Source organism: Peromyscus maniculatus, chromosome 16 (assembly GCF_049852395.1).
Source record: "Peromyscus maniculatus bairdii isolate BWxNUB_F1_BW_parent chromosome 16, HU_Pman_BW_mat_3.1, whole genome shotgun sequence".
Taxonomy (NCBI): Eukaryota; Metazoa; Chordata; class Mammalia; order Rodentia; family Cricetidae; genus Peromyscus; species Peromyscus maniculatus.
The window spans coordinates 41,309,144-41,322,563 of NC_134867.1; the positions used below are offsets into that span (position 1 = coordinate 41,309,144).

Consider the following 13,420-nt stretch of genomic DNA (forward strand, 5'->3'; position numbering starts at 1 on the left):
GAAGTGCTGAACTTTCCTTTGCTGGGAAGGGGCTACACTGCCCACCTCCTGCACCTGGAGGTACTCTTAGGTCTCAATAAATGTGCAGGTGTCCTGACTGTTAAATACAGAGACAGTGAGCATGGCAGACATGGAAATGACCTTGGAAAGGCAGAAGCCATAAATTAACAAGTACAAATCTTTCTTTTATTCCAAAGAGAATAAGAATAATAGAAACACCGTGGAGCTAAAAATATAAATCATAGCTGGGCAGTGGTGGCGCACGCCTTTAATCTCAGCACTCAGGAGGCAGAGGCAGATGGATTTCTGAGTTCAAGGCTAGCCTGGTCTACAGAGTGAGTTCCTGGACGGCCAGGGCCACACAGAGATACCATATCTTGAAAAACGTGTGTGTGTGTGTGTGTGTGTGTGTGTGTGTGTGTGTGTGTGTGTGTGTAAGATGACTTAGTGGTTAAAGGTATTTGCCATTGCTGAGTTCAAGCCCAGGAACTCATAGGATAGGGGAGAAAGGCCACATGGGCTTGCTCACACTCGTACAAAACTAAAATAGACTATTAAGATTATCAAATGGATTCCCGAGGCAGCAGAAGCTGAGCCCGCTGAGGGAAACCCATTAGTTCCAGTCCTCTTGAAGTTTCAACACTCTTGTTGAGTCTGACTTTTACCACATTTCTCTATCTGCAAGGTGCACACACACACACACACACACACACGCATACTAAAATTGATTTTATTTGAGAATGCCACGGCGGTTGGTAGAACAGTCACGTGTCTGATGGTGAATCGCCGTGGAGGGAGTCAGAAGCTTACTCCAGCAGAAGGGGCGGCATCAATTTGGAAGGTAGAAAAAAAGCAACTTCTGGTCCAAAAGCTGTGAAAGGAGAGGAAGCGAAGGTCTGGGCTGGTGGAGGACAGAGGAGCTGCTTTACCAGGTGGCATCACCAAGGACCAGCGACAAGCACCGCTCTTGCCTCTTCAGCACCCCAGGAGGCGGCTCCGCAGGCCCACTAACCTACTTTTCTCGATGACATCATAGTCGACAGCTTTCCCAGCCAGGCAGAACTTCCCTGCAGTTTTGGTTGCCATGGGAGGATCCCCAGGGCTGGCTGCAGTGTGACAACTCACTCACAAAGCAAATCAATTTTACCAGGCTCTCAAAGCGCGCTTCCTCTCATTCCTCTCTGGCCAGCAAATTTCCCAGGCAAGCGGAACACAAAATCAATATGCAAATGTGGCTGTTTCACAGCCCCACCATTTACTGATGAAAAGGCCAGGGTGGATGACTTTCAGAATGGTCCATCTCCCAGACCCAATCTGTTTATAAGCACAAGAGGGACCAGGAAACCCCCCCCCCCTGAGTCTCCGTGGCAGTCTTTCATACGGGTTCCATTGAGAAAGATGTGGTCTGGATGGTGCCCACCCCATGTGTTAAAGGCTGCTTCCAAGCTTCCTCCTACCAGTGACTGTTAGGAGATGGGACCAAGTGAGAGGATTTTAGGTCATGGTGGGGATGCCCTCAAAGGGGAGCATGGAACTCTGGCTCCTTCCTTCGCTGAAGTATTTGTCCTGTGGCCACAGGGGGATGATTTTGCTTGATTTCTCAATGCTATGAAATGTTGCCTTTCTACGGGACCCATAGACAAGGAAGTCAACCCATCATGGGCTGAAACCTCCAGTCTACGAGACATGAATAAGCCGTCTCTTCTTACAAAAGGTTATTTAGTATTTGGTATAGTGACTGGAAGGTGACTAACAAAATCTTGTAACGCCCTGGGTCCTACAGTTCCCAGTAACAGGTCTCCTCCTCCTGTCTTTGTTCATCAACCATCCCCACCCCTCCTTTCCAGCAGTATATTCTCTTTTTCACACTGTAAGTCACATCATGGTATTCCTCTCCCCAGACCCTCCAGAATCCTTACTCAGGCATGTCAGACAAACCAAAGATGGAGAGAGAGAGAGAGAGAGAGAGAGAGAGAGAGAGAGAGAGAGAGATGGATGCCAAAAGTGAGAAAAATTGGCCGTGGGGTGAGGGGGGAACGGAGTTTAGCAATGTCAACCGTTTAATAAGTAACATGGTACCGTAAAAAGAATTTGAATCTGAGAAGCCCTGGACCCATCCCCTCCCTGATGCTTTCTAGTTATGTGAAAGCATTCACTGAGACTCGGATCCCAAGCTGTTAAAACAACAGTCCTAAGTATTAAAACACCCATTTTGTGGGGTTCTTAGGAAAAATGGGAGACAATGTGGGGACAAATTCTGGAGATGTTTTGAATTACCAAGTCAGAAACTGCAGGACTCCTGGGAGTTGTACATATGGATGACCTGTGAAGCCAGGATAATCAGATCTTTTTTTTTTTTAAAGTAGCTGCCAAAACATTCAAATCCATTGCTTCAGGCAGAAAATTCCATGTGGGCAGAAGAAGAGGCAAGATGATTGGGAAGGTGGCCAAATTTTCATAAAACAGACATTGTCTATTGTGCCATTTTCTTTGATGTCTGGCTTGGAAAGTTTAATAAAAGTAATCATCATTATCTGAGCACACAGTGTGTTGTTGTTCCAGACACGACACACAGGACTTTACAGACGTCCACATACTCGCCCTTATAACACTCTGGGGAGGCCAGAGGGATATAGCACAGTGAGGTATCATCTACATCAAAACCCCGATACCTTTGAGACCAAGAGCGGTGCTATTAATAATTACACAGGGGAGCAGCTGCAAACCAGGCCTGTCCCCCGCGAACCACATGTGGCTTCATCTCTTTACAGTTAAAGAAACCGAAGCCCACGTAAGGAAGCAAAGGAACCGGCTGGAACAGGTGGGGAAGCTGCCTCGAACCCGCGCTCTCTGCCTCATGTACAAATGAGCAAATGAGCCTCCATCTGGCGCACAGGTACAGCAACCGGTGAGGCTCCCGCTGTCCATCTTCAAAGTCTTCCTTTGATTTAAGTATTTCCTCTAATGAAACCTAAAACACCCCCCGGGCGGGGTGGGGGGGGTGCCAGTTCAAAAACCAACAGGAAGTAGAAAAGACAATTTCAGTTTCTGTGACTACCACCAAGGCCAGCCGTTTGCTGCCAACATTCCAATCCAACTCATCGCTCTGGGGATGAATTTTCTACAAGAGGTTGAGTAACTGGCACCTGGTGCCCTTTGCCGAAGACAAAGGGGCCTCTGTGCGTGCTTCCCAGAATCATCGAACACAGCATCCAGTGCAGCCTCCCACAACGGCACCTGGAGACACACACACCCCCCACTCCCCATCTACCTGCAGGAAGCATTTTGGCACTTGTAAGGGATCACCCTTCAAACCTCACATACACGGAACACTGAAGGAAAAAAGTCAACCCGAGAACAAAGAGCAGGGACTTGGTCTTTGATTTCACAGTTGACACACGGGCATTTTCTGGAATTTCGAAATACCCTCTGCTCTGACAGCCCTTCCCGCTCATGGCGCGTTTGTTTGCTGTTTAGATAATGTGCAGCACAAGCACTTGGAAATAATTCCGACATTTTTTCTTGCCACACTACGTTACCGCTTTTCATATCAAAGACGTGTGGCCCTCATTAGCAAATTAGCTTTCTTCATCCCTGAAACAGGCTGCAGAGCCTTACACTGGGTAAGAGTTCCTGCATGGGGATCATTAGGATAATTACTCTAGGACAATTAGCCTGAGTGAGTAAATAAGCAGGATACATACCCCTCAGGTTCTCTTTTCCAATGGATCAGCCCTCACCCTCTGCTCTGTCAACAACTTTCATTTTAGGACAGAGTTCCTACCCCAAGCACTTCGGGAAGTATAATAGTTGCTGGATACAAATCAGATGCTTTCTATTAGACCCTGGGCAGTCTAAGCATGTGTTAAGTCCTGCACTTTCTGTATTCTTCAGCCTTCTCTCATCATCCTCCAAACCTCCCTAGGAAATACCAAAGGATTTTCCAGGCAGAATTTGCCCTCGAGAGTGGCTTCTTCTATACTCTCTAAAGTTGTTAGCACAGCTTTGAGAATAAAGTTTTTTTGTTGTTGTTTTGTTTTGTTTAATACCGTAAGAACTGAATCATAACATTGGCCTTAACACAGAAGTACCATACACTGCTGGTGTGGAGAGACCTCTATGTTTACAGGATCCCCCTGATGTGAAACATCAGCCAGATGATCTATGAAGCCCAGTGAAGACACAGGTCCATTTCTAAACTATATTCCGGTTTTGGTATCAGGTTCTGCTGGCCCATGCATTCAGGGCCTCCACTGCAAGATCCCCGACTGCTTGCAAATCTGCACAGGTAGCTTCCCTTCCTCCTTGCTCCCCTGTTTTCCAGTCGCCCCAGCTACCAATGCCTCGGCCCAGCCCCCACGGTCCTCTTCCAATAGCCCCAAGACAGAACAGAGCAAATCCACCTCTCTACAGTGGTAACTTATTACATCATCAACTTCGGAAAGAAACGATAGCATTCGTTCACTGAGTCCTCTGACCTGAGAACATTTCTTCACGTCATATTCCTGCTCTTTCATACTATTCTAAAGCTTGCTTGTACAGATAACAAGCACTCCCTACTAAATTTACCTTTGGTTCTTCTGCCTGAGATGGTAATTTTAAAACTCCATCTCTTACCCTGACTATAAATATGAAAGCTACTGATTTCTGTATATCAACTTGATACCTTCCTAAATCACTGAACTGCATGATTTGTAATAGTTTAAAATTTGCATTTTTCTAAATTTAACAAGTACACATACTCAAGATGCACCAAGGGTAATATTACAACCTTAAACTTTTCCAAACGGTGTGCTTCTGACGTGGGATACGACATTTAGTGTTTACTTGTTTGTTTAGCAGCTCTGGGGACTGCACTCAAGTTCTCCCAGGGAGAAAGCACTCAATCGCTGAGTGGCCAGGCCAGCACAATTTTCTAATTATGCTGGACAGCTCATCCCAGTCAGCGTGAAGCAGTGACCATGGCAGTGACCATCCTTCTCTTACGTTCCCTTCGAATGGGAACAGCACACAGACCACTGTATGCATGGCGAGGCCAGGGGGGAAAAATCTAGGGTTGGGGTCTCTCCTCCTTTTATCTTGGGTTTGGGGGATAGAATTCAGGCCATCAGGTTGGCACGGCCATCATTTTACTCTCTGAGCCATCCCCCTGGCCTTCACTCCAATTTTTGTGGGTTTTTTAAAATAGGAAATGGCTGTTAAATTATATTAAATATCTTGTCAGTATCTATTATTTTAATTACATGATTTTTACCTCAAGATTTATTAATATATTCAATATCAATAGTCAATTGCCATACTTTATCTAAGTCCATACATTGCCATTAAAATAAACCGCAGTGAACTATGGAGTCTTGTCTTTTAATGAGTTTCTGGTCATGTTTCCTAATGATTTATGATTGATAAAGGTAATCTTCATGAGTCAGACTTCCTGGTTAATCTGCCTCCTAAAGTCTCTAGCAAGTGTTGGCTTTGTGTTAAACCAATCTGTTGAAAAAGAACCGAACTTGGAGCTGGAGAGACGGCTCAGCCGTTAAGAGCCCTCGCTGCTCTTACAGAGGACCTGGGTTTAGTCCCCAAAACCTACAAGGGCAGCTCACGGCTGGTGGAAAGCTCCAGTTCTAGAGGACCTAACGCCCTCTTCTGGCCTCTGTAGACACTGCACACACACATACATGCAGGCAAAATACTCCCACCCATGCATTAAAAATAAATAACTCTTTAGAAAAAGAACTGAGCTCTTTCTTTTGCTCTGGAACAGTTTCAAGCACTGGAGACCACCCTGCCCACTCTCCACGAGACAGGCCTGTAAAAACATTCCATCTCTTCTGGGTCAGATGTGATATATCACCTAAATTGTAAAATCAAATTTGATTGACTTCTTACTATCCACACAAGTCAAACTCCTTAACTCTCTCTCCACTGTTCCTGTTCCCACTCAGAGTCAACTCAGTACACACAGAATTGACCACCTCAAACCTGTTCTGGTCCTCACCACCTCACATCTAACCTGCTTTATACCTACTCTCATCAACACACATCCTGCATTGCAGGATGCCCACATTTGAGATTTTTTTTAAAGGCAGTTTAAGAGTTAGTAATCACGCAGAAATTTCTGGCAGTAGTGGACAAAATAACCAAATGTGCCTGATGTTTCTGACTGAAACACCAGATGGGATAGAGTGAGATGGAGAAAGCTATGGTAACTGCGTTTCTTTTGCTGTGTTTTTAAGAGGGTTCTGAGAATCACACATACTTGGACTTGGACAAATCTGTGGTAAGGGAAGATGGGCACTCAACAGATAAATGCTTAAGTTCAGGCAAGAAATTGGTATTTAAAGCTGGGCAAGGAAGCCCACACCTGTAATCAGTACTCAGAGACTAAAGCAGTAGGATCATCACAGATTCAGCTACATTATGAGTTCCAGGTCAACTTGGCCTACAATGTGAGACTCTGCCTTAAAAAAAAAAAACTGAAATTTAGAAAACTTCCGTAACATGGGATTTAGAACTAGGGGGATTCACTGATATTCCCCCCAAGGCATGAATCTGTTACAGGGAAGCAGAGACACATGATCTGAGTCTACGGTGTTGATTTAGACAGATGGAAGAAAAGGGATATCCATGACTAGGAAAGTCATACAAATAAGAGACAAGGGGACCCAGAAGGAGTGTGGTGCTGTGGAAGCTGAGGAACTACTCTAAGAAGATTCACAAATGATGGCAAATGCAGCCGAGAAGAAAAGATGAACTCTGAGAGCTACCAGCGTGGTACCATGATAGTGACCCCTGGGCACGAGGGTAGATTCAGTAGTGAGCTAGGGCTAGGGGTTTGGAGGGCGCCAGAGGAAACCGTAAAGACAGACAGTGGAGACAGTAAGTCTAGACAGTCCTTGGGAGAAATAGAGAGGAAAGGAAAATCTGGTGGAATTGGAGGGAGATGAAAGGTCAAAAGAAGTTTCCTTCAAGATGAAAGAAAACTCGATGTGTTCGCATAATGACGGCTATGGTGCAAGAAAGAACCCATCAGGCCAAAGTGGGAGGGGTAAACGGCACATCTGATGTTCCCTAGAGGTTGGCCTTATTCATTCCACGGGGAAGACGTTGAGTGCGTACTGCATGCCAGGCTCTAAACTGGGCACTTGGGATATAATGGGAGAGAAAAGGATTAGCAACCGTTTACCCACTGTGGTGGCAGGACAGGGCGAGCGTACTCAGGAACGGGTGCGAGCAGGGCAGTCACGTGGTTTGTGGAAAAGCGGCCTCCTGATGGCTTTGGTTTTCCAGAGGCTATATATACCAGACACAGGGGATGCTGGGTTTGGAGACGTGAGCAGGCGGGACTGACTACAACTTGAGAGAGCAGCAGAAGAAGCAGATGAGTTCGCATGCTAGAGCTGGCTTAGGGTCACCCGTGAGCAGTGCAGCTCACGCGCCCTGGTGTTCTTCTCCAGCCTGTGGAGCTAATTAGGCTGCAAAGCAGGAGGAAGCCTGGGCCAAGCTGGGGGTGAGATTTTGCGGATACCATGACAGGGGGAGGGGCACCAGCTGAAGGAAGACACAGAAGTGGATAGGAACCAGGGAGAGAGGCGCCCAGACGCGGAAAGGGTGGGGCCGATGGGCTAGACTCTCTTTCCACCACGAGAACCAATGATGAATTTGTAACGAGCGTCTCGAAGGATCAGGATGAAGAAAATACCGACTCTTCCTCACTTGCTTTCTTTAGCCTCGGCAAATCCCACAGGACACACTTCAGCACCAAGCCTAGACAGAGCCTCCACCACTGCCTCCTCTGTCCCTGTCCCCCGGCATGCTTTCCTCCCTGGATGACTGCAGTAGCCTACTGTCTGGTCTCTCTGTGTCTGTCACCAACTCCCTGTGAGCTCAGCGTCGTAAACTACGTTAAGTAGCAATTCAGACCACATCACTTCCCTGCTCCTCTCATCCAGAAACAATCAGTCTGACATCACTGGCTGGCTCTCCCATGGTCCTCATTCTCTCTCCCCCCCTCTTGTCCTTCTCTTCAGCTGTTCTCACAGGAACCACACTACCATCTCCAGACTTACTGTCTCTCCTTCCTAGAGAGGTCTTCCTGGGATATTCCGGGTGGGTGTTCTTATATTTCATCCCAAGCTTTGCTCTCATGACACCTTCACTACATCCTTGTTGGATGCCTCCATCTAACATGGCGGTCTTGCTGCTCTAGAAGGATCCTAGACATTGCTTTACTTAGCCTCACGATGCTTATCACCACTGGTATTTACTATATTTTGCCAATTGTTCACTGCTGGTATTCCTTCAATGGCAGGGATCTTGTCTGGATCACTTGATGGAGCCTTAGGATATGAAACAATGCTTAGTGTAGTGAGTTGTCATATAAACATTTGCTATAAGTGAATGAATGAGCTGCCTATCCAAAAAGATCAATCTTATTCCACTTCTAACCTTCTAAGCAGGGAAACGAAAGCCTTGCATGGCCGGTGAAATAGCTATAGAAACAGCTTGGCAGAGATAAAACCTGAAATTGCTCTCCTAATATAATGATAATGGCACTCTGACTCACCACCTCTTCAGCACTTTCCTGGATCTAATTCCTCAGCTATCTGTTACCTGATGCAACAGCATCAGGTCAGAAGACTTTTTCTTCCAAATATTACTAAACGGCAACACCCAAGTCATCTAGGAGCACCAGACTGGGCAAACCACACTGAGGAGCAAATGAGTGATTGAAAAAAAAAATGTTACTTATGTTCAAGGGTGTGTGTGTGTGTGTGTGTGTGTGTGTGTGTGTGTGTGTGTGTGTGTGTAAGCCAGAGAAGAACTTGTGGGATTCTACTCTCTCCAACGAGGGGTTGAACTCAGGTCATCAAGCTTGGTGATGGCACCTTCACTGGCTGAACCATCTCATCAACCACAAGTGAGTTTTTTGTGCTGTACAGAATCAAGAAATTAGCGGAGTTAATACGACAGACATGGAATGGTTTAGCCCAAAGGCAAGGATGCTAAGGGGAGAAGGAAGAAGGAAAGGAAGCAAAGAAGGGAAGAAGCAGGGTAATAAGAAAGCTAAAGGGTGGCCCAATGGAGGAGAGAAAGAGAACCCAACAGAAGATGGGAGGGACAGCGGGTGAGGAGATAGAGACCAAAACAAATGGGAATAAACTATAATGACACCCGTGTATGAGGATGCCAAGAGGAAACCCATTACCTTGCATCTAAACCTAAAAAAAAAATCATTTAAAAAAATCGGGAAGAAGAAAAAGGAGGTTTAATATGATGGTGGCACGGTTAGTTTTACTTGTTAACCTGACAATCTAGAATGACCCGGGAAAGGAGCCTCAATGAGGGATTATCTAGATTAGCTTGGCCTGTGAGCAGGTCTGTGAGGGATTATCTTGAGTGGTGGGAAGATCCACCCACTGTGGGTGGCACCAGTCCCTGGACAGGGGATTGTGTAAGAGTGAAGAAGGCAAGCTGAGCACTGACATGAAGGTACTCATCCATTGCTCTGGGTCCAGCTGTGGATGTGATGTCACTAGCTGCTTGAAGATCCTGTCATGTGACTTCCCTACAATGATGGACACAACGTGCAATAAACACTTTCTCCCTTGAGATGATTGTGCCGGGTACTTTCATCACAGCAACAAGGAAGTAAACTAAAATGGCATGGTTTGTTAGTTGTGTTTGATTAATATATATCTAACTAATACTAACACATTTCCTAATAAAAGACAACCTGATATTTATTTTATTCTGAAACACATTTATTACGATCTCCCTTTTGGGAGAGACATTGATCATGACTGGCAAGCAGTCTACCTCTAAACTATTTCTTCAGAACTAAAGCAAACTTATTTTAGACCGAACAACCAAAGCAAAACAACCAAAAATTGATGATACTTAGTGTATATTGAAAAACAATAGCAGGTCTCCATTCTATTAGACATGTTAGAGAGTTGCCAAGATAAACCAAGTTGCTGCCAGGAGGCTGACCCCTCACACTTGGATACTCATAGATTGTACAACCATGCCCTTCCCAGACACCATTTCTGGCTCGTTCCTAGGCACTATTTCTGGGCCCACCATTGGCTTTTCCTCCTGTGGGGATGGGTGGAAAGCTGAGGTCTACCTGGATATTCACAAATCCCATTGTACACATCACCTCTGCTTTTCACTTGCCTTATTCATGCTAATAAAGAAGGAGAGTTGTTGATAATCAAGAACAGATCAATTTTGAAATGACTGTTTGTCCCATTATATAATAGCAAGTAACCATTTTTGTATGCCTTAGCAAAAAGACGAGCCTAGCATGTGAACATATCTTTTAGGAAATACAAAAAATAAACAAATGAAAATTTTATTTTAAAAAAAGTCCAATATCCAGGTAGGGAAAAAGGCCATGAGATCCAACACCCCCTTCTGGACTCTGAGGCATCAGTATGTTGTGTATTTATATATGCTCCAGCCGCACATAAAGTAAACAATAAAGATAAATCTTCAAAAAAGTGCTTTCTGAGCCAAACCCAACCCTCAAATCTTATTTTAATTAATCCCACTGTCTGTCCACGTCACGTAACAAAATGAAAATGGGATACTGAAAATAAATAAAACTCTCCACACACTTTATTCTCTCTCTCTCTCTCTCTCTCTCTCTCTCTCTCTCTCTCTCTCTCTCTCTCTCTCTCTCTCATATGTATTTAGAACCACGGGGGTCTACTCTCCAATGTGGTTTGTGTGAGCTGCGAGAGGCAGCGTGAGAAGAAGGAACCCAGAGGTGCACAGAGTCACCAGGTGAACTAGCCAGTGTAATAAAACCAAGTAAAGGCATTCCTTACACACCTGGCCTAGTTCCACACGCCACTTCTGAACCAGTGCATTTTACTTTTTGCTATGAGCTTGAACAGATAGATGGTTTATGCCTCTAGGGCCCATGTCTGCAAGGTTAGTCCCAGAAGGACAATTTTGGGGTGCGACTGTCAAACAGGAAGACTACTGGGAGATTTACAGGTCATTCAGGGCGTGCTCTCGAAGGGAACTAAGGTAGCTGTTGTTGGACCCACCCAATTACTCTCTTGCCTCCTGTTATGAGATGTGACCTGTTCTTTGGCACCTTCTTCCTGTCACTACATCTACCGTGATGTGACAGTTGGGAGGACTCTCACCAGAACTGTATGCCATATCCGTAATCCCTCAAAACTGGGACCTATACAGAACTCCCCCGCTCAGAAACAGTCTTCTGGGGGCTTTTAAAGATTGCTGAGGCATCGCGGACTAGAGCAGAGCTCTCTGAGAGGTGACCGAGCCCCTGGTCATATGAAAAACAAAACAGTTTCGAAAGACATCTTTTGCTAACCAACAGATATTCAAAATGTACAAATGCACAGAGCAAACACTGCTTATGTGTATTTCTTGGATCCTGGCCTCGCCTCCCTTTTATGTAAAAACCAGAACAATTTTATGCTTGAGGATAAATAGCAAACACAGTATTGAGAGCCGGTGGGCTCTCCACCCATCTCCCCGTCTGCATGAGATCACACAGGAGTCAGGGTACTTTTGTCTAAACCACGAGATGAACTCAGGATGAGACTCGGCTAGAAGGAAGGGTGCCTTCTGAGTCTATCAACCCTCCTCTGCTACAGGGCGCAATGCAGACGCCCGTGCTGCAGTGAGCCTCACCTTTTGGTCTGCTTCTGCATCCTCATCTGGATAATCGTCGCATGGGCTGGAGCTGGCTGCGAAGGTGGGTCCCTGAGAATAGTACTGAGAGCTTCGGCATCCATCACGCCGCAGCTTGTCACACTCTGCAGGGAGAACGGGCAGCGAGGGCAAGAAGAAGTCATTAGAAAGCACAATTGCCGGAACCAGCCCACTTAACTTACCCAGGAATATTTTCCCAAGCAAAACAGGATCTCGAAATAATGATATAAGTGATGAAGGGTTATTAAGGCGCTAAATATCGCATCAATGCACTTTAAGTGGATTGTCGGAGCGCACCACCCTACCCTACGCAGTAAACGCTCGTCAGCAACTCTGTTCGCAGGAAGTTGAAGGTTAGCATAATTAAAACACGTGTTCAGTATGCTAGGCAAGGAAGCAGTGAACTCGGAATGTTACCCCGGGGCCTTCATTACTGTGCTGTAACTGCTGTCACAGAACTACTGATTATAACAGCTTTTCCAAACCCCCAAACACAAGCGATGGCCAAGCCATGCCTGTTTCCAGGACTTAGCACAAGTGACATGAGAGATCATGTAATGACTGGGATACTATCGCTTTACAGGGAGGTGGGATGGAGGGAGGGGAAGGAGGGGGAGGAGAGCACAGAGCCCTGGAAGTGAAACTCACAGCCCTGAAGATGCTAAGCAGGTGCTGTATCACTTGGCCTGCAATTTAATTTTGATATCAAATTTGCTGCGTACAATTTCATAGGAAGCTATGCGCCGGGCCGAGATATCTGCCAGTCCACAGAGGAATGCCTGGCAGCAGCATGAACAGTAACAGCTCCGTGTGCCTTGACTGGCAAGAGGCTGGGGTCACAAGGGACACCAGTGTAGGGAGGACTCTTATCATCTGGGCTAGCGTATGGGAAAGCACCAGGAGCTTTCCCAGTTACTACCCAGACTCATTAGAGGGGCATGTAGGGCCTGGCAAGGGGAGCTGTAGTGTGGTCCCCTTAAAAACCAACTTTCTAAAGCAGCAAAAGAATGTGCTTTTCTGAAAGTTTTCTCTTTACGGGGCTTTTTAAAAACCATACCCCTGAAAGCACAGAACCAAACAAAGGCCTCTCCACAGCTCCTGTGTCAACACAGAACCTATGTCTCTCACTAGAGTGTGGGAGCCCACAGAGGTTTCCTAGAGAGATCTGAGCATGCTTTACCCAGCAGGGCTGCATAAGGGGGATGGGTTGACCTCGTGTGTGATCACCAGGTGTTTGGAAGGTCTGCAATTGGCTGTGCTAGGGAGGTCTTTTGCTCCACCCCTTGGTATTTCTATAAACAGCCCTTTGGAAGAGACAAAACAGGCTGGTGGATAAGGATCCAGGCCCTCCCGAGGCTATCCTGTGTTTCTATCTGTCTCTCTCCCCTCTATATTTCTATCTAAATCTCATCCCTCACTCCTCAAGAGCACCCTGGGGAAAAAAAAGATGGGGGTGGGTCCCCCACACCAGAGAAGGACAGTTACTTCAGTAAGAGATAAAATCATGTTGTTGTTGTTGTTGTTGTTGTTGTTGTTTGGGAAAAGAAAATAAAAGTCCTCAGTCTTCTTCCTTTCCATGGGAGTGGATGGAGGAAGTTTCTAATTCAGAACTATGTATCAGATTTAAAAAAGAAAAACAGTCCCTAACAACAGTCACTAAGCGCTCTGAAAATGTCAAGGTAACTGGAAAATGAACACTATGAGAGAGCTAAGTAACAACTTCAGT

General features: G+C 45.8%; 1 protein-coding gene across 11 annotated transcripts in view; it reads right to left on the bottom strand.

Annotated features, from left to right (window-relative positions):
• The window catches only part of Nhsl1 (NHS like 1), a 228,704-nt gene that overhangs the window by 25,820 nt on the left and 189,464 nt on the right, over positions 1-13,420 (bottom strand). For all 11 annotated transcript variants that reach the window (XM_076552695.1, XM_076552697.1, XM_076552693.1 and 8 more), the window contains exon 3: positions 11,674-11,798. In XM_076552695.1, coding sequence (XP_076408810.1) covers positions 11,674-11,798 — 125 coding nt within the window. The remainder of the gene's footprint in view (positions 1-11,673; positions 11,799-13,420) is intronic.